General features: G+C 44.6%; 1 protein-coding gene across 1 annotated transcript; it reads left to right on the top strand.

The window, feature by feature from the left end:
* Positions 1 to 857: 857 nt before the first annotated feature.
* On the top strand, positions 858 to 27,753 carry NRROS (negative regulator of reactive oxygen species). The gene is made up of 3 exons (XM_086400555.1): positions 858 to 1,463; positions 20,920 to 21,040; positions 25,516 to 27,753. Exons 2-3 carry the CDS (start codon positions 20,933 to 20,935, stop codon positions 27,484 to 27,486), a joined length of 2,079 nt encoding a protein of 692 aa, XP_086256681.1. The 5' UTR covers positions 858 to 1,463; positions 20,920 to 20,932; the 3' UTR covers positions 27,487 to 27,753.

The following is a 27,753-nucleotide window of genomic DNA, read 5'->3' as shown; positions in this document are numbered from 1 at the left end:
CTCAGTGGGGATGCATGACCAATACGAGGGGGTGGAGCCTGCTAGGGCTTGAGGCATGCCATAAATAGTGACAGCCAAACAATGATGAGTTCACTTTAGGGCAGTTGTTTCAGCCACTCTGGGACATTGACCGATAGACAGTTAAAAAATATGTCTGAGAACATATCTGAGAGAACCATGCTGCTTCTCTCCTAGGAGAGAATGTTGGAGCTAAGAATTACAATTTGGGAATAATCAACAGATTGGTAGACACAAAAGATATGGGAGTAGAAAATGTGTATACCATGAGAAGAAAAACGCCTAAAAGACAACCTAGTGATAATTCGACTTTTATTCCGTTTTTTTCACTGGTGTTATCATTTATTACCGTCACAAATGAACATTTTAGGAAGCAATTTACTTACTGGATGTTTGGGGCGGGAAGGACTTGCTTCTGTTCTCTAAGGATGGGCATGCTGACAACTGCAATACAGAATCACAAATCGGCAGGCTACAAGAGATGGGAGCCAGCCCTCAAGGATGCTTCCACCCCCAGATCTGACAGGAAAGAGCAGAACTGGAGATCCTGGCTCTAAAACTCCCCAAGTGTGCTTCTTTGCATTACTCATTCTGCATGCAACAGACGCTGTAAATATTTTGCCTTCTCTACTAGATAGTAAGCTTTTGGAGAACAGGAGATAATGCACAGGAAGCTCTTAGCATAGTGCCTGGCACACCCCTTTGATGGTGACTGTTACCAATTCAATTATTCTTTTGAATTCTTCGCAATTTTGTACACATCGGGCACAAACAAATTCATCCAAGAAGTTCAGGGCACCCTGACAGTCTTCCACAAAGCAATTTCCATTTCATTTTCTTTCTTTCTTTTTTTTTTTTTAATATGCTGGAGTCAAGTAAAGACGACCTGGGTGGATGATTCTCTCCCACTTGGGAAACGTGTATCCTACCCATTCTCAAAATCTGCCCTAGCTTGACCTAGCTTGACCTAACCTTGAAGAAGAGTTTCTGGGTCAGCAGAGCTTGTAGGCAGGGGCCCACCTTCTCAAAATCTCTAAGGTAAGAAAGCCCGAGTAGCCTCGGTTAACACGATTGGGAGACCATACAAATACCTTACCTTCTCGACTCATCCAGCAGGTAGTCCGAGGGCCACTGCCTCCCGCCCTCCTGCCCGCCCTCGCGTTCTCCCATCCTCCTCGCCACCCTCCCCCCCACCACCTCCCACCCCCGCCTCCCCTGCGGCTGCAGTTCCCTCTAAGATGCCTGCTCTCTGCGAGTGCTGAGTTGCTGAGCGGCTTGTTCTCCATGTGACTTCAGTTTCCGTCAGTTCCTTCCGCAAGTGCTAAAATAATCTGATGCCCCAGAGAGAGGAGGCAGCTCAGCCCCGCGTTCGGCTGCTGTCGAGGAGGAGGCCGGAGTCCCGGGAGAGGATGCGCCCCGCGGAGCCGCCTGGGCCTGCGGGAGCCGTGAGTATTTCCTGCGGGGCGGGCTCCCCACCGGGAGGGCTCCCCACCGGGAGGGCGGCTGCGGCCCCTCCGGAGGCGGGAGGCTCGGACCAGGTTGGAAAGTAGGAGGTCAAGCGTCCGTGGCCCGCAGTGGGGGGCTGACAGGGAAGTTGTGGCTTGCTGCATCCAAGCTCCACCAGTTCTGTTTGGGTGCTGCGGCTCTGGGTGGAGGTGGAAATACCTTCTCTGGGAGACTTAGGGGTGGCATGGTGTAGTGGAAACAGCGAGGGCTTCGGAGTCAGACCCGGGTTTGATTCCTGGCTCTATGGGGAGAATTCCTGAGCCTCAGTGTCTTCATCTGCTAAATGGGAACAATAATGCTCCCTCCTGGGGCTGGGTGACTGGATGTAATGAGCCTCGGCTGTGAACACTGAGCCTGCCTTTCCTGACCCACATTGTGGACTGAGAACCACGATTTCATAGATGAAGACCGGGAGACTGATGAATAACGACATACTTAAGGATATCTTCCATGTGCCACCCAGTTCGAGTTCAAGGTGTTGGGTGGGGATAGAGCTGTGAAGACAGGCAAAACCCTTTCCCCACCGAGAGTGTGTGTCCATGGGAGATTCCCACAGCCCAGAGACTTGACTCCAGGCCTCTCTGACCCTGGTGTCCAGTGCTCTTTTGTAGCCCTCAGGCCATCTCCAGGTGGCCTGGATTCTGAAAGGGTCAGCATATATCCCCCAGCCCTTAGGAACTGACAGAAGTTCGGAGCCACCAAGTGGGCTGCAGGCTGCCCTGAGAATCAGCTGCCAGTTCGCTGCACCCCTGAGGGGAGGTGACCACGTGACCAAGGGTGGCTGGGATTGCAGAAGGCTGAGGCAGGGTCCCAGGGAGGGAACCCCTGGATAGGGCTGGTTTGCTGCTGCTGCATCACTTCAGTCGTGTCCGACTCTGTACGACCCCATAGAGTGGTGCAATTCCCAAGGGGGTTGTTGGGGGTAAAGGGACTCCAGTGGAGGTTTCTTCCATGATGGGTACAACCTATTAGCAATCTGGATGGGAGAATCATCCAGTTCATAGAGTTGGCCTTGAACTAGGGCCTCCTGTGCCCCCTTCACCTACTGGCTGTACCGACTCTTTCTGTGGTTGTTGATGGTTTACTGGGTTATATAGCCCTGAGGCTTATTTATTTTCCTCACATACCACGTAGGTTTGTACATGTATGTCTGAGAGTTCCTAGAGGGGATTATAGAATCATGGGGTGGGGGACCTCAACTCTTGTGTTTAGATTCAACAAAACCCAAGACCTCTTTCACAAAGAAGGTGATTTTATCTAACGGGTGCCCTCATGGGAACTTCATGAAAACCCATGTGAACCTGATCCCATAGAGTCCTTAAACCCATCATCCAAAAGCAGAAGGCTCCTGGTAATTGTCTTTGGGCCTGTGTTAGGAATATGTTGACCTGTCTGTCTCTAGTCTTTGTGATTCTTTCAAAAAAGTGATGCCAGTACTGATTGTAATCTGTGTTCTGGCTGTAATGTGCATCCACATCACCAAGTGTGAGCTAGACTCTTGGATGGAACACTAGGCGTACCTCACATCGTGCTCAGATCCACACTGTAACCACATACATTAGGGCAGGGTGGGCTTGCACCCAAGGTTAAAAAACATTATCTTTCTTGGAAGAGGCTTATATGCTCAGGGATGCTCACTGATGGATCTGCACATTAGTGACAAATATTTTTCCTTGTTACACTCATTCGCCCTCCCGCATTCTTCTTCTCCTCAACCTCGTCATCAAATAAATATAATAAATGTCATATGTTTACTATGTGGGAGATTCTAGGCTAGGTTAGGTGATGATCTCGGAAAGCTCAGAGAGGTGAGAAGAGGGGAAAAGGACATGATTTTATCAAGCCTCATGAGCAAATGTCAGCTTGAGTTTAGGGGTTGTTTAGTTGCAATTGACAAAAATCCAACTGAGCTTGGTTTCAGCAAAAAAAAAAAAAAGAGAGAGAGAGAGAGAGGATTTATTGTTTCCAATAATGAAAAAATGTCTATGGGGAATAGCTTCAGGCATGGCTGGATCTGGGTGCTCAAACATTGCCAGGAATCCATCTATCTTCATTCCTCAGCTTTGCTTTCCTCTGTGTAGGCTTCATTATTAGGCAGATCCTAAAGTTGTTGGCAAAGATGGCTGCCTGAAGCTTTAAGCTTAATTCCTATCAGTTTGGCATCTGAAGTAGGAAGAGAACGCCTCTTTTCTAGTAGTACTAGCAGAAATCTTTGGATTGATTCTCTTGGGGTTGGCATCTGTGTTGTACCTTTTATAAACCAATCACTGTGGTCAAGGAATTAGGCAGCTCTGATGGGCCCAGCTTTGTTCATAGTCCTCACTTTGGAGCCTTGAGTTGAGGCCAGACCCAAAAGAACACAGATTTTTAAGAAAGGAAGGGGGTTGGTTGCACAACAATGTAAATGTACTTAACACTAAAAATTTATGCACTTAAAAATGGCTCAGGTGGTAAATTTTATGTTAGTGTATTTTACCACAAATAAAACATTTTTAAAAATAAAAGCAAGCAAGAAAACAAGAGGTGATTTCCTCAAAGGGGAATTGAGGAGCCGTTACCAGAACGAGAAATGAATGTGGGTAGACAAAACCAACTGGTTTCCAGAGTGAATGGAGTCAGGAGCTGAGACCAAACCACACATGTCTTCTCATTTTAATGTGTGAGTGATTTTAGACTGAGCAAAGGGCGTAAAGGAGGAAGTGGAACCTTAGAGTGCATCTCACCAGCAAGGTGGGCATGAAGACCAGGATTGGTACCAGTGATGGCTAAACATGGCCACAAAGCCCTCTGAAGACCCAGGGACTCCCCACCTCCCGCCTTAACCCACAAGGTCACTGTGGTCAGATGCTGTGCTCTATACCCCAGAACTTTCTGTTGTCCCTTCCAAGAAAGAAAAGAATAGGGAGGGGATTTTTCTTCACAAGGTAACCCTTGGGGCTCTGTTTTTCCACCCTGGCTCTCTCAAGCAGCACTTAAGTGTCTGAGGCAGCCCAGCACCCACAGTGCCCTGCAGGGGATCACCTTGGGTGCACATTACACTCTCCCACAACCTCATGTTGTTCTCTTTTAGCCAGGCTGGACACTGGCTGCTCTTGGTTGTCCCTGTTTCACTCTTTGTTTGGCCCGGCCACGATCCCTCAGGTCTCTTCTGCCTTTCCAGTGTCTCCCCTCAGTGGTCCCACCAAATGCCAAGGCTGAGCTCCCTCCCTCAGCCTGCAGGGTCAGGGAAAGTGAGTCTTTCCATTCCTGGCCCCGGGCCACCTCCTTCACCTTCTGACATGTTGATGGTCTCCCCATCACTGCTCAGCCTGACACCCTGAGTCTTCCTCATGGGGCTCTCTCTATGACCTTTCTCTTTTTCTAGGTTCTTGTGCCCTTCCTTGGGTCCCTGCTGCTGTTGCTAAGTCGCTTCAGTTGTGTTCGACTCTGTGTGATCCCATACACGGCAGCCCACCAAGCTCCTCTGTCCCTGGGACAAGAATACTGGAATGGGTTGCCATTTCCTTCTCTATCCTTGGGTCCCTAAACTGACCAAACTTTTGCTAATATTAGTGTCTTCTTATTCCTTATAAATCCTCAGTTTTTTCTAGGTTTTCTATAGCTCTTTTTGCAGAACTTCCAGAGGCTCTCATCTTTGTCATAGGTACACACCATGGCATTGACAAGGTACCTCATCCACAGAGAAGACCTTGACTACGTGAACACTCAAGAGTACTATTCAGAATATCAAACACCATAGGTATAGGCACTAACCAATTGGAATGGACATTGTCCTTAGAGGCAGGATCCTGGGATTTCCCCAACCCCAGGTCAGATGTTACCTCCTTTGTTGCTGGATAATGGGGGAAAGGGGGCTAGGAGTTCCAAGAGGGCAGCCAGGAATCTGGGGTGGGGGCTCATGGGATATCTGTTTACCAATAAATACTTACCTGTACAACCCAGCTGAACTTTCCCCCAATATATATTCTTCCCAAACAGGTGCACATTCAGCACCTCCTATCTGGGCCGGAACTCAGCTCTGATTTGGTTTTGTTTTTTGGCTGTGCCGAGCAGCTTGTGGGATCTCAGTTGCCCTACCAGGGATGGAACCTATGTCCCCTACATTGGGAGCTCAGAGTCTTAACCACTGGGCTGCTAGGGAAGTACTCACCTCTAGTTTTGGCTTCACTGTCTACAAGCTATGAGACTTAAGCAATTCACTTTGGCCTTTTTGAATCTTGAGAGTGAAAGTCACTCAGTTGTGTCTGATTCTTTGCGACCCCCATGGACTATACAGTCTATGGAATTCTCCAGGCCAGAATACTGGACTGGGTAGCTGTTCCCTTCTCCAGAGGATCTTCCCAACCCAGGGATCAAACCCAGGTCTCCTGCATTGCAGGCAGATTCTTCACCAGCTGAGCCACCAGGGAAGCCCTTTTGAACCTTCGATGTATTGTTTGTAAAATGGGAATAATAAACAATGACTGTACTATAGATACTTGTGCACTAATGTTCACAGCAGCATTATTCACAATTGCCAAAAGGTAGAAACAACCCAAACGTCCACTGATGGATTAATGGTGGGAACAAAATGCGATCTGTGTATTATTCAGTCACAAAAAGGAATGACTTTCTGATGCAGGCTATAACATGAAGGGACCTTGAAACTATTATCCTAAATGAAATAATTCAGGCAGAAAAGGACAAACATTAATAATATATGATTCCACTTATATAAGGTACCTGGAATAGGCAAATGTATAGAGAAAGAATAGTGGTAATCATGGGCTGAGGAGAGGGAAGAAGGGGGAGCTATTGTTTGATGGGACAGTATTTTGCTTTGGGATAATAAAAAACCTCTGGAGAGGGATAATGGCGAGATTGCACAGCAGTGTAAATGCATTTAATTCTACTGAATGTACACTCAAAAATGTTAAAATGGTGAATTGTGCGTATATTTTACCACAATAAAAATGGAGATGATAATTCCTACCGTGTAGAACTGTTTCAAGTATTCAGTTCAGTTCAGTTCAGTAGCTCAGTTGTGTCCGACTCTTTGTAACCCCATGGACTGCAGCACGCCAGGCCTCCCTGTCCATCACCAACTCCGGAGTTCACTCAAACTCACTTCCATCGAGTCAGTGATGCCATCCAGCCATCTCATCCTCTGTCGTCCCCTGTTTCAAGTATTAAATGAGATCAAATATCTATAAGAAGCCTTTGCAACCTCAAGTGCTATTATTATTAACGAGTAACATTAAGTTATCCTGGAGTAGGAAATGACTACCTACTCCAGTACTCTTGCCTGGAAAATTCCATGGACAAAGGAGCCTGGCAGGCTGCAGTCTATGGGTCACAAAGAGTTGTACATGATTGAGCACGTACACATGCAACAAGTCATAATCCAATTGTTTTGCTTTATCCAAAAATTCCCTAAAATCATTATTTTTTTGATGAAAGGGTTAAAAAAATCACATTACTTTCATTCCTCTGGGAATTCAAGTAAGTGTTAAGAGAGAAAAAGAAATAGCCTTAGAGCAGGAGGCCCACCTTGCTAGTATAATTTGGGGGATTTTGAAAAGGGTAAAACTATCTCCCATACTGTCCTGAAACTACACCATGAACATTTCATTATATAATATAATGAAAACTTATATGAATATCTATTAAACAGCAGTGCATTAAAGAGGATATCAGTCATTCACTGTTTAGGATGAGCTGCTTTCCTCCTAATTCTGGCTGAGAACACTGAGGCTGTGATTATCAAATCTTTTTTTTCTCTTACAAGACAGAAACTTTTTTTCCAAATAAAACAGCTGACTTTGCAATCTCAATTAAATTGAGATTAAAGTAATTAAATTGACCCAGAAGATTGAAAAAGTAGGAACGTTTTTTAAAGGTTAAATCACTTGTTTTGCATTCTGAAGTATTTAGGGGGAGGTGTGCTGATGACTGCAATCTATTTTGAAATGAATCAAAAAACAAGATGGCTTGCAGGATGGATAGAAGGATGGGTAGATGGATGGATGTATAATTAAAAACAAGCATGTGTGCTCAGCTGCTCAGTTGTGTCTGACTCTGTCAGGCTCCTCTGTCCATGGGATTTTCCAGGCAGAAATACTGGAGTGGGTTGTCATTTCCTCCTCCAGGGGAAAAGCAAGTATAATAAAATGTTAGTATTAGAATATAGGTGGTGGGTATGCCAGTGATCCCTGTTAAAGTTTTTTCAACTTTGCCCTATGTTAAAATTTTTCATAATAAAAATTTGGAGAAATTACTATTAATATTTAATAACTATCCACATTCTTTTTCATAAATAGAAAAACCAAGTAATTTAAAACTTCCATAGGAGTTATAACTATCTATAATATAATATCATATTATTTGAATTATTGGATCATTATGCATCTGAACTGTTAGGATATAATGAGGAGGTGACACCTATGTCGGTCCCTGAAGAATGAATAGGAGTTCAGCAGTTGGAGAAGGTCTGAAAAAGGGCCTTTCCCACAGAGAAACAGTGTGTAAGTTAGTCAAGGATATTCCAAGATGGCTGGGGTTTTGGGGATTGACACTGAGTTTTGCTGGACTCACAGACTAAGTTTGAATTGCAGCTCTGACATTCTGTAGCTGTCCCAAACCCAAGAGAGCCTCAATTTACCAAGTCTAAAGTGAGGAAGAGAACATTTACTTGCTAGGATTTTCTGAAGATTATTTTATGTAGAGCACTTATTCTAAGGTGAGCACTCCATAAGCATTAGTTATTACAGCTAATAGCCTGGAAGGCGCTCTGGGAGCTTGAATACTATCCCTCTGAGCTGGTCAGTTATCAGGAATCCATATCATTTCATTCCTGAGGTGTGCTCTTTCTCAAGGGAACTAAGGTCAGTGGTTGAGTGGGAGTGATATATTTCCACTCTGAGCAGTAAGCCTCAGTTATCACCTGTAACCCCTTCCGTGCATAATCTCTCACAGACTCTGGGTGATGTCTCCCCTGAATGTCCCAAGGCCCATACCCTGCAGCTCACAGAGAAGGGAGACGGTGTTGCAGCCCCTCTGTGTTATTTAACACCAGCTCCCTGTTTGTAGAGGAACTCTGCCTTCCCTTTAACCTGACACTATCTTGTTAGTGAAGTCCACAACATTTCCTTATTGACAAAGCCTTGTCACACACACACATTCTCTCATTCAGTCTTGACAAAACCCTGTGAGGTCAGCAAGGCAGCTATTATTGTCAACCAGAGCCACCACAAGAGTGAGGTGATCAGAGAGAACAAACCTGTGATACTGAACGGAAGTGACAAGTTTGAAACAAATACATTATTGGTTAGATGCCTATCAGAGAGAGAGTGTGGGTCTCTCTGCACAAAGGTGATACCACCAGCCATGTGACAGCAAGGTACTACCACCCCAATAGGAGCAGATTTGCAATTTTTAAGCCTGTGGCCAGATGCAGCCTGTGGCTATGGGACGGGATGGAGCACACTGACTTCTCTTGGTTCCAAAGGCTGATCCTGACCACACGGGGAAGCTGGTTGACTCATTTGTAGCCCCGAGGAGATGGAAGTCCACAGAGTAGCACTCTCCACACCCTGGCTGCCTGGAATTGCCATAGGAAGAGCCCAAAGGAAGAAGAGCCTCTGTGGCCTCCAGGCTCCCTCCAGGTGGAGGGAGCCCTTCCCAGATGAAGATTCTTCTCACAGGATCCTCTGTGGAGGCTGGGTGACCAGATGTGCTAGGCTCCGAGTAGGAGAAAGAGATCTGAATTTTAAACCAGGGCTTGGAAGCTACTGCTGTGTGTTCCCTGTGGCACCTTGTCCATATCATTTCATCTTTCTGGTCTGAGTGTTCTCACCTCCTGCACACTGGTGGGTAGTCCCTTCAGAAAGCTACAGTTCTCCTCAAAAGTGTGGTCAGTGACTAAATTCAAATGATGCAACTCCTCACTTATTTGTCCAGGCTCCGAGTGGGATCCAGGTCCCAGAAGCAAGTGCAAAGGGGCTCCAGTAGTACAACCAGCTGCTCACAAAACAGGGAGCTGCCCCTCATTGTGTTTAAGCCTAGGCAGGTGGACAGCTTCCTGGGAATGAGGATACTTAAGGATGACAAAAAGTATTTTTTTAAGTTTTTATAAAAGTTGTCTTAATACAGTAATAGCCTTGCAGCACAGCCATTCCCATTTTACTGGAAGAATATTGAGGCCAAGAAATTGAGTGATGTACCCAAGATGAGAGCCAGGCTTTGAACCTGTTCCATCTGTCCCCTAATGTTAACCGTAAGTTTATTTTCTGTTAACAAATTCATTATTAAGAGAGGAAGCCAGAGAAACAAATCATGAGGTCTGAATAACACATCTCAATTCTAAAGGCTCTTTTGCTCCAATCCTCAATTTGCATGTTCTTTTTTAACAAGTCAATATTCTTTGCAAAATATGGGAATGAATTAATTTGATCAAAGATACAACTGGGCCTTTACTTTTATAACTATTCTGCATTTTCTTTTACATGTAATTCCAAGATCAAAATTTAAAAATCTTTGGATGTAAAGGTCCACATTTTGGATATTTCTCCAAAGAAGACAGAAATGGTCAGTAAACACATGACAAATGCTCAACATTATTCGTCATCAGGGAAATGCAAATCAAGGCAACAATGTGATACACTTCACATGCTAGGATGTCTATAATAAAAATGACAGAAAATGACCAGTGTTGGTGAGAATGAGGAGAAATTGGAACATTAGTAATGTTGCAGACATCATGCTCTTTACTTCTAAATAATTCATTATGTATTTTCTAAGAACAAGGATAGACTTACATAACCAGAGGACAATGATCAAAATTTGGTCAGTTGACATTGTTGTGTAGTCGCTTAGTTGCGTCCAACTCTTGTGCAACCCCAGGTACGCTGCCAGAGTCCTCTGTCCATGGGATTTCCTAGGCAAAAGTACTGTGGGTTGCCATTTCCTTTCTCCAGGGGATCTTCCTGACCCAGAGATCGAACCCACGTCTCCTGCATTGGCGGGTGGATTCTTTACTGCTGAGCCACAGGGGAAGCCCAGTAAATTAACATTGATATAATTCTATTATTTCAAATGTTGTCTGTATTCAAATTTTACCAAGTACCCCAGTAAAGCCTGTAAAGTACTTCGATCATTTGGTTAAGGAGGCATTTGCCAGTTTTCCACTATAAAGCTATAAACTATATATATAAACTATATATAAGCTATAAAGCTAATAGTATAAACTGTTACTTGTTACTTTTGCATTAACAAGTAATGAAATAAGAAGATACTTTAAGACTATATTAATATCTTGTTTCCCAGCAAAGTTTCACGTTTAGTTTTACCATCCCTTGTGATTCTTGCCTGTAGGATGCACTTTGAAAAATACATTCCTGCATTCAGATTTCAGTCACTTGACTGTGCTTTTTTGAAATATTACATTGTTTTGTTTAAGCTTACCAAAGAGCACAAGTCCTGTTTTATTTAGGTTCTTTTCATTGCCATGATGCAATATGTGGGCCAGCCTATGCAGGTGGTGGTGGTGGTGAAGTACTACCATGGAACACCATGGAGCTCAGAAATGAACCCAGCAGTTTCCAAGAAACACCAGGAACCAGAGAGGCAGCCTTGAGCCCTTCTCGCCACCCTCTCTCCCAGCCTGTGCAGTTCATCCTCTTGCCATTCTTCCCAGCGTCTTCTCTGCTCTCTGCTCCCCATTGACTGTCTCATTCTGTTCTGTCCTGTTCTGTTTTTTCTGTGCCTTGTCATCTAGCTTCTAACTGCTTCCTCATGGCAAATCCCTCAAGATTCAATTCCACCTTCTCTCTCTGTGCCTCTTGGCTCCAATTTCACTGCCAATTACCTAATTCTCTCCCTTGTCTCTCCACTGAGATCACTCATGGGTGCCGGCCGCATGTAAGGATTGACCTCTGTGGGTCAGGTACTTCCTGTCAGCTTGGTGGAGGTACAGATAGTGATGAGCTCACAAGCTTCTTCTGAGGACTGCCCCTCCAGAGGGACTGTGGTTGTGGTGGACAGAGCTATGTACCTGGACAGTGGAAGTTACAGTAGTACATCAATCACGTCTCTTGAACCACAGTCAGACCACGTGATCTAAAACCTCTACCCCTTTCAGGTATGAGAGAGAGGTGCTGTCTGGAAGCTCTGATTCAAATGTCAAAGTGTTAGAATTTTCAGGATATTTTAAAGGTTTATGTGTAATGCATTTTAAGCTTAAATGTTTCCTGAGTACCTTTCTGAGAAGAACTTTTGAAAAAAGGTACATTCCTGGAAGTTTGGGGACAAAAGATTACCGTTATCACACTCCCTTTAGGAACTCCCACCTTTATTTCATTTTCCTCTTAAAAAAAAAAAAGTTTGAAACATATGAAATTTACAGGAAAGTTGAAAGTATAATGCTAAATTTGCTAGTTGGTAGTAATTTGCTTTAATTCTCTCTGTTGAGCCGTTTGAAGGAAGGTTATATAAATTGTAGAAATTGTGAAATTTCACCCCCAAATATTACAGCACGCATTTCCTAAGAATAAGACATTTTTGTACATAACCACAGGATCCTTATCGTACCTAAGAAAGATAGCAACAGTCTGGTAATATCATCTGTACATAATACTATCTAAAAAGACATCATTTAGTACACACGTAAATTTCCCCAATTGTCTCAAAATGTTCTTTTAGAGATTTTTTTAAAATCCGAAATCCACTCAAGTTACATGCATTAGATTTGACTGTATTATGTTTCTTAGTCACTTGTAATCAGACTTCTTCCCTCCCCTGTCTTTCTTTGTTTTTTAAAACTGACTTTTTTTAAAGAGTCGAAGCCAGTTGTCTTGTGAGACATCTTACAGTCTGTATCTTTCTAACTGTTTCATTTTGACTGGGCTCAGGGCAAACAATTTTTGGCAAGGGTACTACTGAGGTGGGACTTTGTTTCCGAAGGCAGGACACCTGGAGACTCAGGATGCAGGTGGTCTCATAGGCGAGATGCTAAATATGACCATGTGGAGACAGTTGAGTTTTTTTTTTTTTTTTTTGCTGAAACTCAGAGACTAGAGCTGCTTGCCTGAGGCATTCAAATACTTTTTGGTAGTAGGAATTATTTGAAGTGGTCACAGACTGGGGTTTCTGTTCTTCATTATCTATTCTCTGTGGTCTGTGACCAGCTGCCCTTCCCTTTCTCCCAGGATCCCAAGTGGGATTTGCTCTTTTATTTTTAAACAAAGGCGAACTCCCTTCCTATGGAGTCCTCTCCCTAGTGCCTGTGACTTTTGTGTTCTGGGATGTCACTGTCATACGTTTACACCCCACACTTGTGCCAACTCTGCTTCTAGAGATTCTGCTCCTCATCCCCCACCCCCAACCAGTCTATAAATACTTGCTTCTAACACCAAGTACCTCTGAGAGTTCTCCACTTTCACCTACAAGCCTCTTTCTTTAAAGCCTTTTTTAGCTTATCTGATTATTTTGCAGAGAAAATTCTCAATTACGTGCTAATGTATTGATAACACTCTTAGCACTTGCTAATAGTGCCCTTAGCAAAGAGGTTGCAGTCCCAGCTCTGGTGGCAGCTGCTAATAGTAGTAGCAGCAGCTGGAGAGGGTGGGAAGGTGAGGGAGTGAGGAGGTGATGTTCAGGGTGCCTCTGAATACTAGAAATCCAGCATCCTTTGTGAAAATGAAGCAGAAAACACCAACAAAGCAAACCCAAAGCTCGGGTCAGAATTACTCCCTATGTGTGTGTGTGTGTTAGTTGCTCAGTCCTGTCTGATTCTTTGTGACCCCATGGACTGTAGCCCACCAGGGTCCTCTGTCCATGGGATTCTCCAGGCGAGAATATTGGAGTGGGTAGCCATTCCCTTCTCCGGGGGATCTTTCCAGCCCAAGGACTGAACCTGTGTCTTCTGCATTGGCAGGCGGATTCTTTGCTGTTTGAGCCACCAGGGAAGCCCAGAGTTATTCCTCAGTATTCCCAAACTTTGAGTATGAGGAGCCCTTTGTATGCACAAAAATACCTATAGATCAGCCCTTACCTGATGGCTGTGTTTTACTATCTGCTGATTAAGACATTACATAGCAACAGAAAGCTAGTTGGAATCAATAACCCTTAAAAGACCTTGTATTTTATTAATACAGGAAAACCTACATCCGTTTGAAGAAAAAAATAGTGTACATTTGTGTTTGTCAGCTGTTTAGTCGCTAAGTTATGTCTGACTCTTTGCAACCCTATGGGCTATAGCCCACCAGGTTCCTTTGTCCATGGGATTTCCAGCATGAATACTGGAGTGGGTTGCCATTTCCTTCTCCAGTGTTTGTCAGAGGACCTGACAAAAACAGGGACACTGCTGCCATCCTGTATTTTGCTTCTTTTGATGATAGAGATGGAAATTTCAGGACTTCAAGAAGCAGAGACCAATCAAAAGGCTTCACTTATCATTTCTTCCCTGTCCTTTACAAAAGAAAGTGTTACCCAGGTCTTCTGGACAGGAGCCACTCCTTGGCCTGTATGTGACAGTCTTCTTCCATCCAAGCAATCCTGAACCCAGTACTGATGTAGTCATGACGATGGATAAGGAAGCACTGCACAGCCACTCCTGGCAGGATCAGGATGCTCCTTCCAAAAGGAGTAAATGTTCCCATCCCTTCCCCTCGTTCCACCCAACCCGCGGGGCCATCCAGTCAGTCTCCTTTCACCTCACTTGGCTCAATGAAGCAGAAGCTTCTCCCTATTGTTTTGTAGAAACAGAAAAAACAAACAAGCATAATTTCTAAAACAGGAGTTTTTGCAGCCGATACACATTCTTCCTCCTCACTGTTAGTGTCCTCCTGTTTCAGAATATAGTCTTGGTGCGTGTTGTTTTATGAAATAAATTTATTTTCACCACTTATTTATGATGACCAGATCTGGAAAGAGAAAAACCAGACAGAAAGCCAATTGTCTTTCTGTCTAAAAAAAGAAATATTCTTTATAGACAAGGGATGAATGTGGGGTTGAATCACAGGTTTTTTTGATATCTGATTAGAAAACATAGTATCAAGATGAATGGTTATATAAGGGATGCCACTAAGCATTTGAGGTCCTGATATTTCAAGGACTTCTTAAAGAGGAACCAGGAAGGACATTTTGTGAGGACACAAACAGAGTAGATAGAAGATAGAGAAAAAATGTAAATACAACACTAAGAGGGCCTCACACACGACATGGGATTTATAATCTTAATATTTCCAAGTCAGACGTGTTATAGACAGTATAGACTCTTGTCTCCTGCCCACATCTAGGTCAATGGCATCTTGTTCCTTCAAAACTTTCCACTAATAAGAAATTCACAGTCTCTGACTTCAGTAATATCCATGATAACTATGACAAGATAAAAGATAATAGAGAGATTATAGAAATCATTAGCTGAATAAATGAATATAGGACTTATTTGTTGTTGTTCAGTCGCTCAGTCATGTCTGACTCTTTGTGACCCCATGGACTGCAGCACACCGGGCTTCCCTGTCCTTCACCATCTCCCGGAGCTTGGTCAAACTCATGTCCATTGAGTCAGTCATGCCATCTAACCATCTCATCCTCTGTCATCCCCTTCTCCTGCCTTCAATCTTTCCCAGCATCAGAGTCGTTGCCAATGAATCAGATGTTTCCAATGTATCAGGTGGCCAAAGTATTGGAGCTTCAGCATCAGTCCTTCTAATGACTATTCAGGGTTGATTTCTTTTAGGATTGACTGGTTTAACCTCCTTGCAGTCCAAGGGGCTCTCAAGAGTCTTCTCCAACACCACAGTTCAAAAGCATCAATTCTTTGGCACTCAGCTTTCTTTATGGTCCAACTCTCACATCCATACATGACTACTGGAAAAACCATAGCTTTGTCTAGACAGAGCTTTGTTGACAAAGTAATGTCTCTGCTTTTTAATATGCTGCCTAGGTTGGTCATAGCTTTTCTTCCAAGGAGCAAGCGTCTTTTAATTTCATGGCTACAGTCACTGTCTACAGTGATTTTGGAGCCCAAGAAAATAAAGTCTGTCACCGTTTCCATTGTTTTGCCATCTATTTGCCGTGAAGTGATGGAACTGGATGCCATGATCTTTGTTTTTTGAATGTTGAGTTTAAGCCAGCTTTTTCACTCTCTTTCACCTTCATCAAGTGTCTCTTTAGTTCCTCTTCGCTTTCTGCCATAAAGGTGGTGTCATCTGCATATCTGAGGTTATTGTTATTTCTCCTGGCAATCTTCATGTGTGTTTAGTTGCTCAGTCATGTCCAACTCTGTGACCCCATGGACTGCAGCCCACCAGGCTCCTCTGTCCATAGGGATTCTCCAGGCAAGAATACTGGAATGGGTTGCCATGCCCTCCTCCAGGGGGTATTCCCAACCCAGGGATTGAACCCACCCTGCAGGCAGATTCTTTACTGACTGAGCCACTACTATATTTAAAAAAAAATGGATTTAGCATTTTCTGCTTCCACACTTGGAAAAAACTCTTCAACTTCATTATCTGGTTTAACAAAAAGAGGTGCAAGTAGATTCTGTTAATGCCATCTGCTTCTCATGTCAGGATCTCAGGTCTTGTATACTTGCCCAGTGGTCACCCAGACCAGGAGGAAACACGGTACTTATCAGGCTCTACTTGGAACATGGGTTGATTTGCAGTTCTTTTGTATTACTCTATGGCTCCCACTGTGGTTCAGGCCCATGAAATAGGCACCCTTGATCCAAGCCCCTTTAATATAATGAAGGGAGGTTCCAGGTTACTTCATTTAAATTATTAACATCATACGTCATGTGTACTCTCCATCATAATTGTTCTTCGTTCACTTCTTTTTTCTCCACCAAAAATGTATCTAAGATGAGTAACATTTGATTTAAAAATGGATGTATTTTTCAGAAGTTATCAGACAGATAGGAATAAAGTGGGAGGGTTATTTTTTTTAAAAGCATGCTTACACATAGACACTCTCATCCATTTGGAGATGCTGTTAAGCCGTCCTCACTTAAGTGTGGGAGGAGGGAGGCAGTCCTGTGCACACAGAAGAAGGTTCATGGGATTTTCCCATGAAGATTTGGCATTCCAATTGTTAATCTTGTATCCTTCACTGTGCCTTGGGCTTTCCAGGTAGCTCAGTGGTAAAGAATCCGGAATGCAATTTTGATCCCTGAGTAGGGACAATCCCCAACAGTAGGAAATGGCAACTGCTCCAGTATTCTTGCCTGGGAAATCTCATAGACAGAGGAGTCTGACTGTAGCTCATGGGGTTGCAAGGAGTTGGACACAATTGAGCACACACAATTCACTGTGCCATGGCTCTAAGGAAGGCTTCTGCAGCTACATGCTCCAGGAAGAGTGTTTTTCATCTCCCTCTCCTCAATAAATGATTATTATTTTGAAAGCCTTTTATTGCTTTTCAGAGTCATTGCATACCTTTTTGTTTAGTATTGTTCCAAGCTCATGCTCACTTACATCACTGTATTAGCCAGGCTCCAACCAGAAAACAGAAACACACAGATTATTTAAAAACAGAGGAAATTTAATGCAGGAAATTGGGTACACATGATGGAAGAGGCTGAGACACCAACTAGAGAACAGACAGTTAGTCCAGAGATTAGCAACCTCAGGAAGCTGCCACCTTCCTAGGTAGGGGGAGGATAGAGGAAGGAAGTTACCAGAGCCTGGAAGTCACCAGAAAAAGCTTAAGAACTTCTTAGTCCCAGGCAGAGAGGGCGGGAGAGAAATACCATGGATTTTCTTTTCCTTCTACCTTCTAACTAACCTCCCAGTAACCAGGCCAGCTGGAGACCAGCTGACATCCAGAGCCCTCAGAAGTCAGCCCCCAGCGAACCAGAGCTGAGTTGGGGAGGGTAAACCATGGCTTCAAGGACAAATAGCTCTCATCTGTTACTAGGATTAGCCTTTTTTGTTTCTGTTCAAATACATTTGTTCTGGAATTTATTAATGCAGAATTTGTAATCCAACCTTCTCACATAACTTTTACAATTTTATTTGATATAATGATTTATTCATTCTTCCAACCAAAGTATTCATTCTTTCCCCTTTTTCTGTAGCTATTAAATTACCTTGGAGATTACACATAGGAGTTATAGCTACTCAACCAGCCCATAGGTGTTAAGAACTCATAAATAATAATTATGTTATTAAGTACTTTCATAGTTGAAGTACTTTCATATATACTATTTGATTCTCATAAAAATTCTGAGTAGTTATTATTATCTCTGTGTTATAGAAGGATTAGCTGAGTTTTGGAGACTTCATATGAATGGCTCAGGGACGAATAACAAATACTGGAACCAGAATTCAAACCCTGGTCTGTCTGGTTCCAAATCCTGTAATCTTCCTGTGCTGCCTCATGAAAGATAGAGTGCCCAGAGGGTACAGCAAGAGGCTTTCTGGGCTGGTTGGCTGAGTTTAGGAGAAAATATGCTTTAAATTTGCAAAGGTTTTCTTGTTGATCCAGAAATTAAAGTTACAGTCTGGGCATAACTGACATCAGGCCTATTTGGCATTCCAGTCTGCAGAGTTATACTCCTGTACTCTTGCCCTGAATACATCTGAACTTGATATCAGTATACAGGGTTGACAGTTCTAGAAGGTCACAGCAGCATGTACCATCCCAAGCCTGACAGAGAGGGTGAGGGATGAAGGAAGGAAGTCCATGGTTCCCACCTCCCTCTCCTCAATAAAATAGAGGATACAGTGAAATTTGAGTGTCAGTGATTTTTTTTTTTTTAGTGTAAGTGTGTCCCAAATATTGCATGGGACATATTTACGCTAAAAAGTTGTTTGGGGAATTCCCTGGCAGCCCAGTGGTTAGGATTTAGCACTTTTCACTGTCAAGGCCTAGGTTCGATCCCTGGGTCAAGGAACTAAGATCCCACAAGCCATGCAGCACAGCCAAAAAAAAAAAAAAGAAAGAAAAGAAACATTAAAGCTGGCAAATTTTTAAAACAGTTTTTTGTTGTGTGTCTGATATTCAAATGGCATCTTGTAATTTGCTAAGTTTGGCAACCTTCTCTTAAGGTAGGCAGTGATCTCACCTTGTGTGCCTGTGTGTGTGAGGATTGGAAGTTTACTGAGGAGAGCAGCCCATATGGCTCTGTTTTTGCCATCTGTGCCCTGCATATGCCATAAGGTAATAATTCCTGCACAAGTGCAGAAGCGGAAGGTGAGCCTGGGAAGGGGATTCCCAGTGTCTGGCAAATACGGATAAATTCTGAATTGGAGGTTCCCTCTGTGGTAAGGGGAGCTGGCCCGACCTGAAGCGAAGGTTAAAGCTGACTTACCTGGTTTCACTTAGCTTTTCTGTCCGTCTGTTTTCACTGGTGAGTATTCAAATCTGACCAGAATGTTAAAATTAGCTGTAGAGATGTATAAACTTATTCGAAGAAAGGGAAAGAGGAAGGGGCCCGAGATGGCTAGATGTGTCAGGCAGAAAGGTCTGTGGGTCCCATGGAATAGGGGAGGAGATTCATGGTAGCACTGGAACTGCTGGTCCAGGAGACTCAAGAACAGATCCTGTGGGCCTTCCTGGGTAGATGTCAAGGAAAGGATGGGGCAGGTGAAATGCTGGGGGCCAGGGAATTACCTCTGATTCTGAGGAATGCAGAGCTGGGAGGGGATGCCACCCGGCTGTAAACTCTCCCAACAAGAGGACAGTCAACTCAACAGCACCTCCTGGGTAAGAAATTACCTGGAACTCAGGGAGGGGAGTCTGCAGGTTACTTCCAGCCTGGCAACTAAGTTGATCTTGAATAACCTATTACTGTCTTTGGCCTTTTCATCTTTGGCCCTGTAAAAATGCAGTGGTGGAGGGTACATTACATTTCCATTAAAGTTTCTCTTTGTTTCTAAATTCTATTCAGTTCAGTTCAGTTCATTTCAGTCGCTCAGTCGTGTCCGACTCTTTGTGACCCCATGAACCGAAGCATGCCAGGCCTCCCTGTCCATCACCAACTCCCAGAGTTTACCCAAACTCATGCCCATTGAGTCAGTGATGCCATCCAACCATCTCATCCTCTGTCGTACCCTTCTCCTCCTACCTTCAATCTTTCCTAACATCAGGGTCTTTTCAAATGAGTCAACTCTTCACGTCAGGTGGCCAAAATATTGGAGTTTCAGCTTCAACATCAGTCCTTCCAATGAACACCCAGGACTGATTTCCTTTAGGATGGACTGCTTGGATCTCCTTGCAGTCCAAGGAACTCTCAAGAGTCTTGTCCAACACCACAGTTCAAAAGCATCAATTCTTCTGCACTCAGCTTTCTTTATAGTCCAACTCTCACATCCATACATGACCACTGGAAAAACCATAGCCTTGGCTAGACTGACCTTTGTTGACAAAGTAATGTCTTTGCTTTTTAATATGCTGTCTAGGTTGGTCATAACTTTCCTTCCAAGGAGTAAGCGTCTTTTAATTTCATGGCTGCAATCACCATCTGCAGTGATTTTTGGAGCCCCCAAAAATAAAATCAGCCATGTTTCCACTGTTTCCCCATCTATTTGCCATGAAGTGATGGGACCGGATGCCATGATCTTAGTTTTCTGAATGTTGAGCTTTAAGCCAACTTTTTCACTCTCCTCTTTCACTTTCATCAAGAGGCTCTTTAGTTCTTCACTTTCTGCCATAAGGGTGGTGTCATCTGCATATCTAAATTCTATTGGTATATGTATAATTTTATGCCTCCTCATGACTTCTGTTGTGTGCTCACTGGCTGGGTAAGAGAGCCAGTAACCACACTTTATCATAGTCCTTGTTATATTTGAAGATTGCTTTTTTTTCATTTTTCCCTCAGGCGTTTCCCTTATGGAGGCAAAATACCAAAATCCTGTTTTCAAAGGTCTGTATTCAAATGAGTTAATCAATGAGATCTACTCTTTCTAAAAGCCTCATGTCAACACAACAATTAGTAACTCTATGAGACCACAGGATACAGTTAATATTTCAATCCCAGTTCACTATTCTTTCATTCATTTATTCAGCAAGTATTTATTGAGTTCAGGCGATGCATCAGGCAGATCTGAGCTTTGAGAGGAACATTTCAACAGAACTACAAGACATGGCAAACTCTAGGTGACCTGAGACCTGGTTCCTCAAAACATTTGCTTCTCTCTTCTGTTTCTGGACTCTTGAGAGTTTCAGGTTCAGCCACCTGCCCACCAAATGGTAGAGGCAAAATGAAAATGAGTTCTTGTTGAGAGTTGCAGTGAAAGGTTAAATGTGCTGGCTAACTTGAGGTATTTGAATAATCTGTGGGTTTCCACCTCCCCATAGCTGTGGGCCTCCGAGAGCGGACACAGTGGGAACTGGCTTCTTCTACAAGGAGGGCACAGCAGCCCTCTGGGATGTCCTTCTCTTACCAGCTCCTTCCTTGCCCTCTGTCCACAGTGCTGCACTTGAGATGGAGCTACTGCCCCTCTGGCTCTGCCTGGGTTTTCACTTTCTGACAGTGGAATGGAGGCACCGAAGTGGAATGGTCACAGCAGCTTCGCAAGGGGGCTGTGAGTTGGTGAGTTTTCCTGGGTGCTCCAAGTTGTCTGTTGCTCCTGTCCTGACAAGGTTGGGTCCAGTCCGAAAGCTGATGGATTGTCAATCAAGGAGGGGACGGGATGAATGAGTCTGAATCACTCTGTACCTTCTTACCACGATGCCATGTGCAAGTTTTTCTTTAATAAAAGGTAAATATGATGCCTGGGAAAGGCCCTGCCCCACCTTTCTCATACCTACTGAGGACAGGTGATCTCAGAGGCACACCAAGGGCAGCCACCTGAAACTTTAAAAACACCTTGTTAGGAATCTGGATGATGGAGCTTCACTAATGGTATCAGAGTCTCTGGGTGGGGCATATTAAATTTGGAGAAGCCCTACCTCAGAGCCTGTGTGTGAGCCAGTAGCGAATTCTTAACCAGCTGTACTGAAGAGCATGCTGCCCACGCTGCCCTGCACAGCAACATCCCTACCACGCTCAGGCTTAAGACAGTCTGGCGAGAGATACCTGAGCTTCTGTGGTTCACCCTTTCCTGGGCTTTCAGCCTATATATGGAAGCAGACTTGAATCCTAACAACTGAGCACACTCTAGAAAGTTTCTCCTTTGCCTATAACTCAGTGGTGTCAAAAGTCTGCTTGAGAAACATACAGTTAATGAATATTTCTTGAGCCAGGGGCCTGGTGGGCTGCGGTCTATGGGGTTGCAAAGAGTCGGACACGACTATGCAACTAACACACACACACACACACGTTATGTACTAGGCACTGGGAAGATAAATTGGATTCCAGGATTAATGTGTGCCTGCATGCTAAATTGCTTTAGTTGTGTCCAACTCTTTGCAACACTATGGACCGTGGTTCTCCAGGCTCCTCTGTCCGTGGGATTCTCTAGGCTAGAATACTGGAGTGGGTTGTCATGTCCTCCTCCAGGGAATCTTCCCAACCCAGGGATGGAACCTGCATCTCTTATGTTTCCTGCATTAGCAGGCAAGTTCTTTTACCGCTAGCGCCACCTGGGAAGTCGTCAGGGTTAATACATTCAAAAATGTGTTCTTCAAGCTGATGAATCTTAAAAACCCAGCTGGTCATGATTCTTAACCACTTTTAGTAACCTCTAACCACTACACTGAAAGAGACTTCAGTAGAGGGTAGGGGTTATGAGCCAGACCAGGTTTAAACCTGGGCTTCCCAGGTGGCTCTCGCGCTAAAAGAACTTGCCTGCCAATGCAGGAGATGTAAGAGACGTGGGTTCGATCCCTGAGTCTGGAAGATCGCCTGGAGGAGGACATGGCAACCCACTCCAGTATTCTTGCCTGGAGAAGCCCATAGACACAGAAACCTGGCAGGCTATAGTCCATAGGGTTGCAAAGAGTCAGACACGACTGAAGCGACTTGGCACGCACGCACGCAGAAGGTAGGGGTTATGAGTCAGAACAGGTTTAAACCCCAGCCCTACCACTTACTAGCTGGTGACATTGAGCCAATCTGTGCTTCAGTTTCCTCATCTGTAAGACATGTAGGTAATAATAGTACCAACCAGTAATACCATAACACTGGACTTCAGTGATGACTAAATGAGTTACTGTATGTAAAGCACTCAGAACTGTGCCTCGTATGTGCTAAGTGCTATGTGTTTTATCTGCTGTTGTTGTTGTTAGTCTCTGCTATACAGACTTTCTTTATTCTCTTACAGAGGCAATGAAAGGTCAACATCACAATACCAAATTCAGGAGTTACCAGGCATAGAAGGAGGGAATAAAGCAGGAGACTCCCTCCCTGACCCCCTGCAGCCTGGTAGGGACTCAGTTACCAGTGAGATCAAAGAGTGGATTTCCTATGCTCTTTTGAATTGAAGGTTGAGGGTTTGAAAGTGCAGGCACCCTCCAAAGCCCCTCTTTGCAATAGCTATGTGACATTATCGCGAAGTTGACCTAGAAAGCTTTCTTGGGCTCTGATGGCCATGTGGTCTTTTTGCAACACGTCAGTGGGGCTGCAGGAATTGCAGAGATGGGTCCCCCACAACTGTAGCAACTCTGGTGAAACAGGGTCTCAGAGCTTGAGGAAAGCCCCTAATCACTGTATTCTTTAGTCCCCACAGGGGGAAAAACCAACACTTACTCAAATAAAGAAATACATCTTGATTTTGCATGGGGAGATTCAATTTTGCAAAGATGTCCGTTTCCTCCCAGATTACTCTGTAATTATAATGCAGTCCCAATCAAAACTCCGGAAACTTTTTGGGCTGTGAGATATAGAAGGAACTAGACAAATTCATCCTAATGTTCATTTGGAAATTACAAATAAATGCTCAACAACCGGAGGTTAATTAATTAGAGCGTGCTAAGTGCTGCGATTCATGGGGTCGCAAAGAGTTGGACACGACTGAACGACTGAACTGAATAATCGGTCTAGCTAACATTTATTAAGCATTTATATGGCAGGTTCTGTGTTAAGTGCTTTACATTGACAATCACACTGAATCCTCAAAACAAACCTATGAGAAAATTACAAGTATAATTTCCGTTTTACAGGTGATGTAATGAAGGTCTTAACTGGTTAGGTACCAGCCTAAGGTCACAAGTTTGATAAAAAGCAGAATCAGTGGGCTGATCCTAGAGATCTGGCTCTCAACTTCTGTGCTCTTCATGCAATGAAGTAACATACAGTTGCCAAAAAGAATGTGATCAAATTTATTTTTATTGCCAAGGCAATATGTCTATCACATTTTATTAATGGGGGCAGGGGAAGTTAATTACTGAATAGTTTTTAGAATGCAGTCTCATTAAAATTTTTTTAAATTTATTTTTAAATTTATTTTTTAAATTGAAGTATAGCTGATTTACAATGTTGTATTAGTTTTAGGTATATAGCAAAATGATTCAGATATATATATATATATATATATTCTTTTTCAGATTCTTTTCTCTTGTAGGTTATTACAAAATATTGAGTACAGTAAGTCCTTGTTGCTTATTTTGCATACAGCAGTGTGTTTATGTTAATCCAAAACTTTTAATTTATCTGTCCCTACACCTTTCCTTGATAACCGTAAGTTTGTTTTCTATGTCTGTGGGTCTATTTCTATTTTGTATATAAGTTCATTTGTATCCTTTTCTTTTTTAAAGATTCCACATATAAGCAATATCATGTGATATTTGTCTTTCTCTTTCTGACTTACTTCACTTAGTATAATAATATCTAGGTCCATCCATGTTGCAAAAAAAAAAATGGTTTTTTTAAGTTAGATAATATCTTTGGAAGGAGTTCAGAGGAGATGTAACAGAAGGATAACGGCATTTCTTTGAAGGAGAGACTGAGGTTACTGAATAATTTTGTACATTTATATAGTGTATCCATTTTTAATTATGAGAAGGTTTATTTTGATAATCAGATAAAGAACTTGGGGCTCCAAGAGGTTAATTCCTTGCCCAGAGTCCAAAGCTAGTAAGTAGCACAGCCAAGATTCAGACTTCAGTCTGTCATCTCTTCAAAGTGCTGCTTTTTCCTCTCTCTCAGATTCTTCTCCCCTGGGATTGGGTCCACAATTGTAGACAATCACAAACCTTGTCCTACTGACCAGTCTATGGAAAGGAATGCCACTGCACTCAGGAAAAGCACTGAATCTGGCAGTGAGAACACTGGGCTCCAGTATCAGCGCTGCCATTGGCTCTTCACTTGTCCTCTCCAGAACCCCCTTTACTTCAGGGGATTCAGGGTGATGAGCTCTCAAGTCCTCCTGAGCTGTAATATTTATCAGCTAGGAGTGTAGAGGAGCCTCCTGGGCAAAATTTCTTTGGGTGAAATCAGGGTGCCACAGCACTGCTAGTTCTTGAGCAGCGTCCCTGTTAAACACACAGATCTTAAGATCATAGCATTAACAATGCAATAGACACCGCATTAATAGCTCCACTGAGTGCCAGGCACTGTGTAACCTCTTGCCCAATCTCACTACAGTCCTCTGAAGTAGGTACTGTGGTTTAGTCACTAAGTCATGTCCTATTCTTGCGACCCCATGGACTGTAGCCCACCAGGCTCCACTGTCCATGGGATTTTCCAGACAAGAATACTGGAGTGGGTTGCCATCTCCATCTCCAGGGAATCTTCCCGACCCAGGGATCAAACCCTGGTCTCCTGCATTGCAGTTAGATTCTTTACCAACGGAGCTAAATAACTTTATCTCCATTTTACCAAAGACATACCAGATTTAGGCTAAATTACTTGCTCAAGGTCACATAGGGAACAAAGGGCAGAGGAGGGATTCAAACTCAGGTAGAGACCTGATCCTTGGTCCCTTTCTGCAGTTAAAACCAAACTGTAAGAGCAAATGTCAGCACTCCGCACTTGAGGACAGGAGCTCCAATCTTCCCAAACACTGTGTGTTCTGAGTGAGACCTGGAGCATTAAGTAAGCAGTCAGAGGAGTGAGCTCTATTTCTGTACGTACGCCCCGACCTCAGAGGCCCCCTGCCCCGCTGACCAGTGTGTTTCTGGACCTAGCTGGATGGAGTGGCTGACTGTCGAGGGCGGAACCTAGCTTCAGTGCCCAGCGATCTCCCGCCCTCCTCCCGGACGCTCCTCCTGGATGCCAACCCTCTCAGGACCCTGGGGAACAACTCGCTGCAGCGTTACCCTTTCCTGGAGAGCCTCAGTCTGCACGACTGCTACCTGGAGCGCATCGGCCACGTCGCCTTTCAGGAGCAGGCCCGCCTGCGCAGCCTGGCGCTGCCTGACAACGCCCTCTCCGAGAGCTACAAGGAGACGGCAGCCGCCCTCCACGGCCTGCGCGGTCTGCGCATGCTGGACTTGTCAGGGAACTCCCTGACGGAAGACATGGCGGCTCTCATGCTCCAGAACCTGTCTTCACTGGAGTCCGTGTCCCTGGCGAGGAACATCATCATGAGGCTCGATGAGTCCGTCTTTGAGGGCCTGGGCCACCTCAGGGAGCTGGACTTGCAGAGAAACTACATCTTTGAGATTGAGGGTGGTGCGTTTGATGGCCTGACACAACTGAGACACCTCAACCTGGCCTATAACAACCTCCCATGCCTTGTGGATTTCAGCCTCACCCAGCTGCGGTCCCTCAATGTCAGCTACAACGTCCTGGAGTGGTTCCTAGCGTCTGGGGGAGAGGCCGCCTTTGAACTGGAGACCCTGGACCTCTCTCACAATCAGCTGCTGTTCTTCCCCCTCCTGCCCCAGTGCAGCAAGCTGCACACGCTGCTGCTGCGGGACAACAACATGGGCTTCTACAGAGACCTGTACAACACCTCCTCACCACAGGAGATGGTGGCCCAGTTCCTCCTGGTGGATGGCAACGTGACCAACATCACCACCGTCAACCTCTGGGAGGAGTTCGCGTCCAGCGACCTCTCCAGTCTCCGCTTCCTGGATATGAGCCAGAACCAGTTCCAGTACCTGCCAGATGGCTTCCTTAAAAAAATGCCTTCCCTTTCCCACTTGAACCTCAAGCAGAACTGCCTGGTGACGCTCCACATCCGGGAGCATGAACCGCCAGGGGCGCTTGTGGAGTTGGACCTGAGTCAGAACCAGCTGTCAGAGCTGCACTTGGCTCCCGGGCTCCCTGGCTGCCTGAGGAGCCTCCAGTCCTTCAACCTGAGCTCCAACCAGCTCCTGGGTGTCCCCGCTGGCCTTTTTGCCAATGCCAGGAACCTCGCTACAGTTGACATGAGCCATAATCAGATCTCACTTTGTCCCCTGCCTGCAAGCTTGGACCCCGGGGGCACCCCTGGCTGTGTGGATTTCAGAAATGTGGCATCTTTGCAGAGCCTGTCCCTGGAGGACTGTGGGCTGGAGGCACTACAAGACTGCTCATTTCAGGGCACCGCTCTCACCCACTTAGACCTGTCTGGAAACTGGGGGGTTCTGAATGGAAGCATTGCCCCTCTCTGGGATGTTGCCCCCACATTACAGGTCCTGTCTCTCAGGAACGTGGGCCTCACTTCCAGCTTCACAGAGTTGGACTTCTCTGCGTTTGAGAATCTGAGGAGCTTGGACCTTTCAGGAAATGCCTTGACCAGTTTCCCAAGGTTCGGGGGCAGCCTGGCCCTGCAGACCCTGGATCTCCGCAGAAACTTGCTCACGGCCCTTCCTCAGAGGGCGGTGTCTGAGCAGCTCGCAGGAAGCCTGCGGACCATCTACCTCAGTCAGAATCCATATGACTGCTGTGGGGTGGAGGACTGGGGGGCCCTGCAGCGCCTGCACATTGTTGCCGACTTGGCCATGGTCACTTGCAACCTCTCCTCCAAGGTCATTCGCCTGACGGAGCTGCCCGCAGGCGTTCCTCAGGTTTGTAAGTGGGAGCGGGTGGACATGGGCCTGCTGTACCTCGTGCTTATCCTTCCCAGCTGCCTCACCCTGCTGGTGGCCTGCACCATCACCTTCCTCACGTTCAGGAAGCCTCTGCTGCAGGTCATCAAGAGCCGCTGCCACTGGTCCTCCATATACTGACCCCGACTATGTTCTAACGTGCCCATATTAGAACTTTGGTCTGTGCATGTAAGGACACCTTCTCTGCTGAGTTTCAAGATCTGATGCAGAAGACAAATCTGATGAACTGAGGTTTAAATTAAAGTTTAAAATGTTTCCATCCCTTAGTTGTCCCAGGTTCTTCCTCCTTCACTGTGGTATATCCTCAACCATCTTGGTAAAATATTTATTAAGTGATATTCTGTGAAAATAAAAAAAATGTGTCTTATAAATATTTTTAAAATCAAA

The sequence above is a fragment of the Bos grunniens genome, chromosome 1, assembly GCF_055505025.1.
Source record: "Bos grunniens cultivar Pamir isolate PY7600 chromosome 1, Bosgru_T2T1.0, whole genome shotgun sequence".
Classification (NCBI taxonomy): Eukaryota; Metazoa; Chordata; class Mammalia; order Artiodactyla; family Bovidae; genus Bos; species Bos grunniens.
This window is presented reverse-complemented; position numbering and strand designations above follow the sequence as displayed.

What these genes read in the sequence shown, in the direction of transcription:
- NRROS (XM_086400555.1), top strand. Translation starts at nt 20,933, where the DNA reads ATGGAGCTACTGCCCCTCTGGCTCTGCCTGGGTTTTCACTTTCTGACA. An exon ending in CGCAAGGGGGCTGTGAGTTG is followed by an intron (nt 21,041 to 25,515) that starts GTGAGTTTTCCT and finishes TTCTGGACCTAG; the next exon opens with CTGGATGGAGTGGCTGACTG.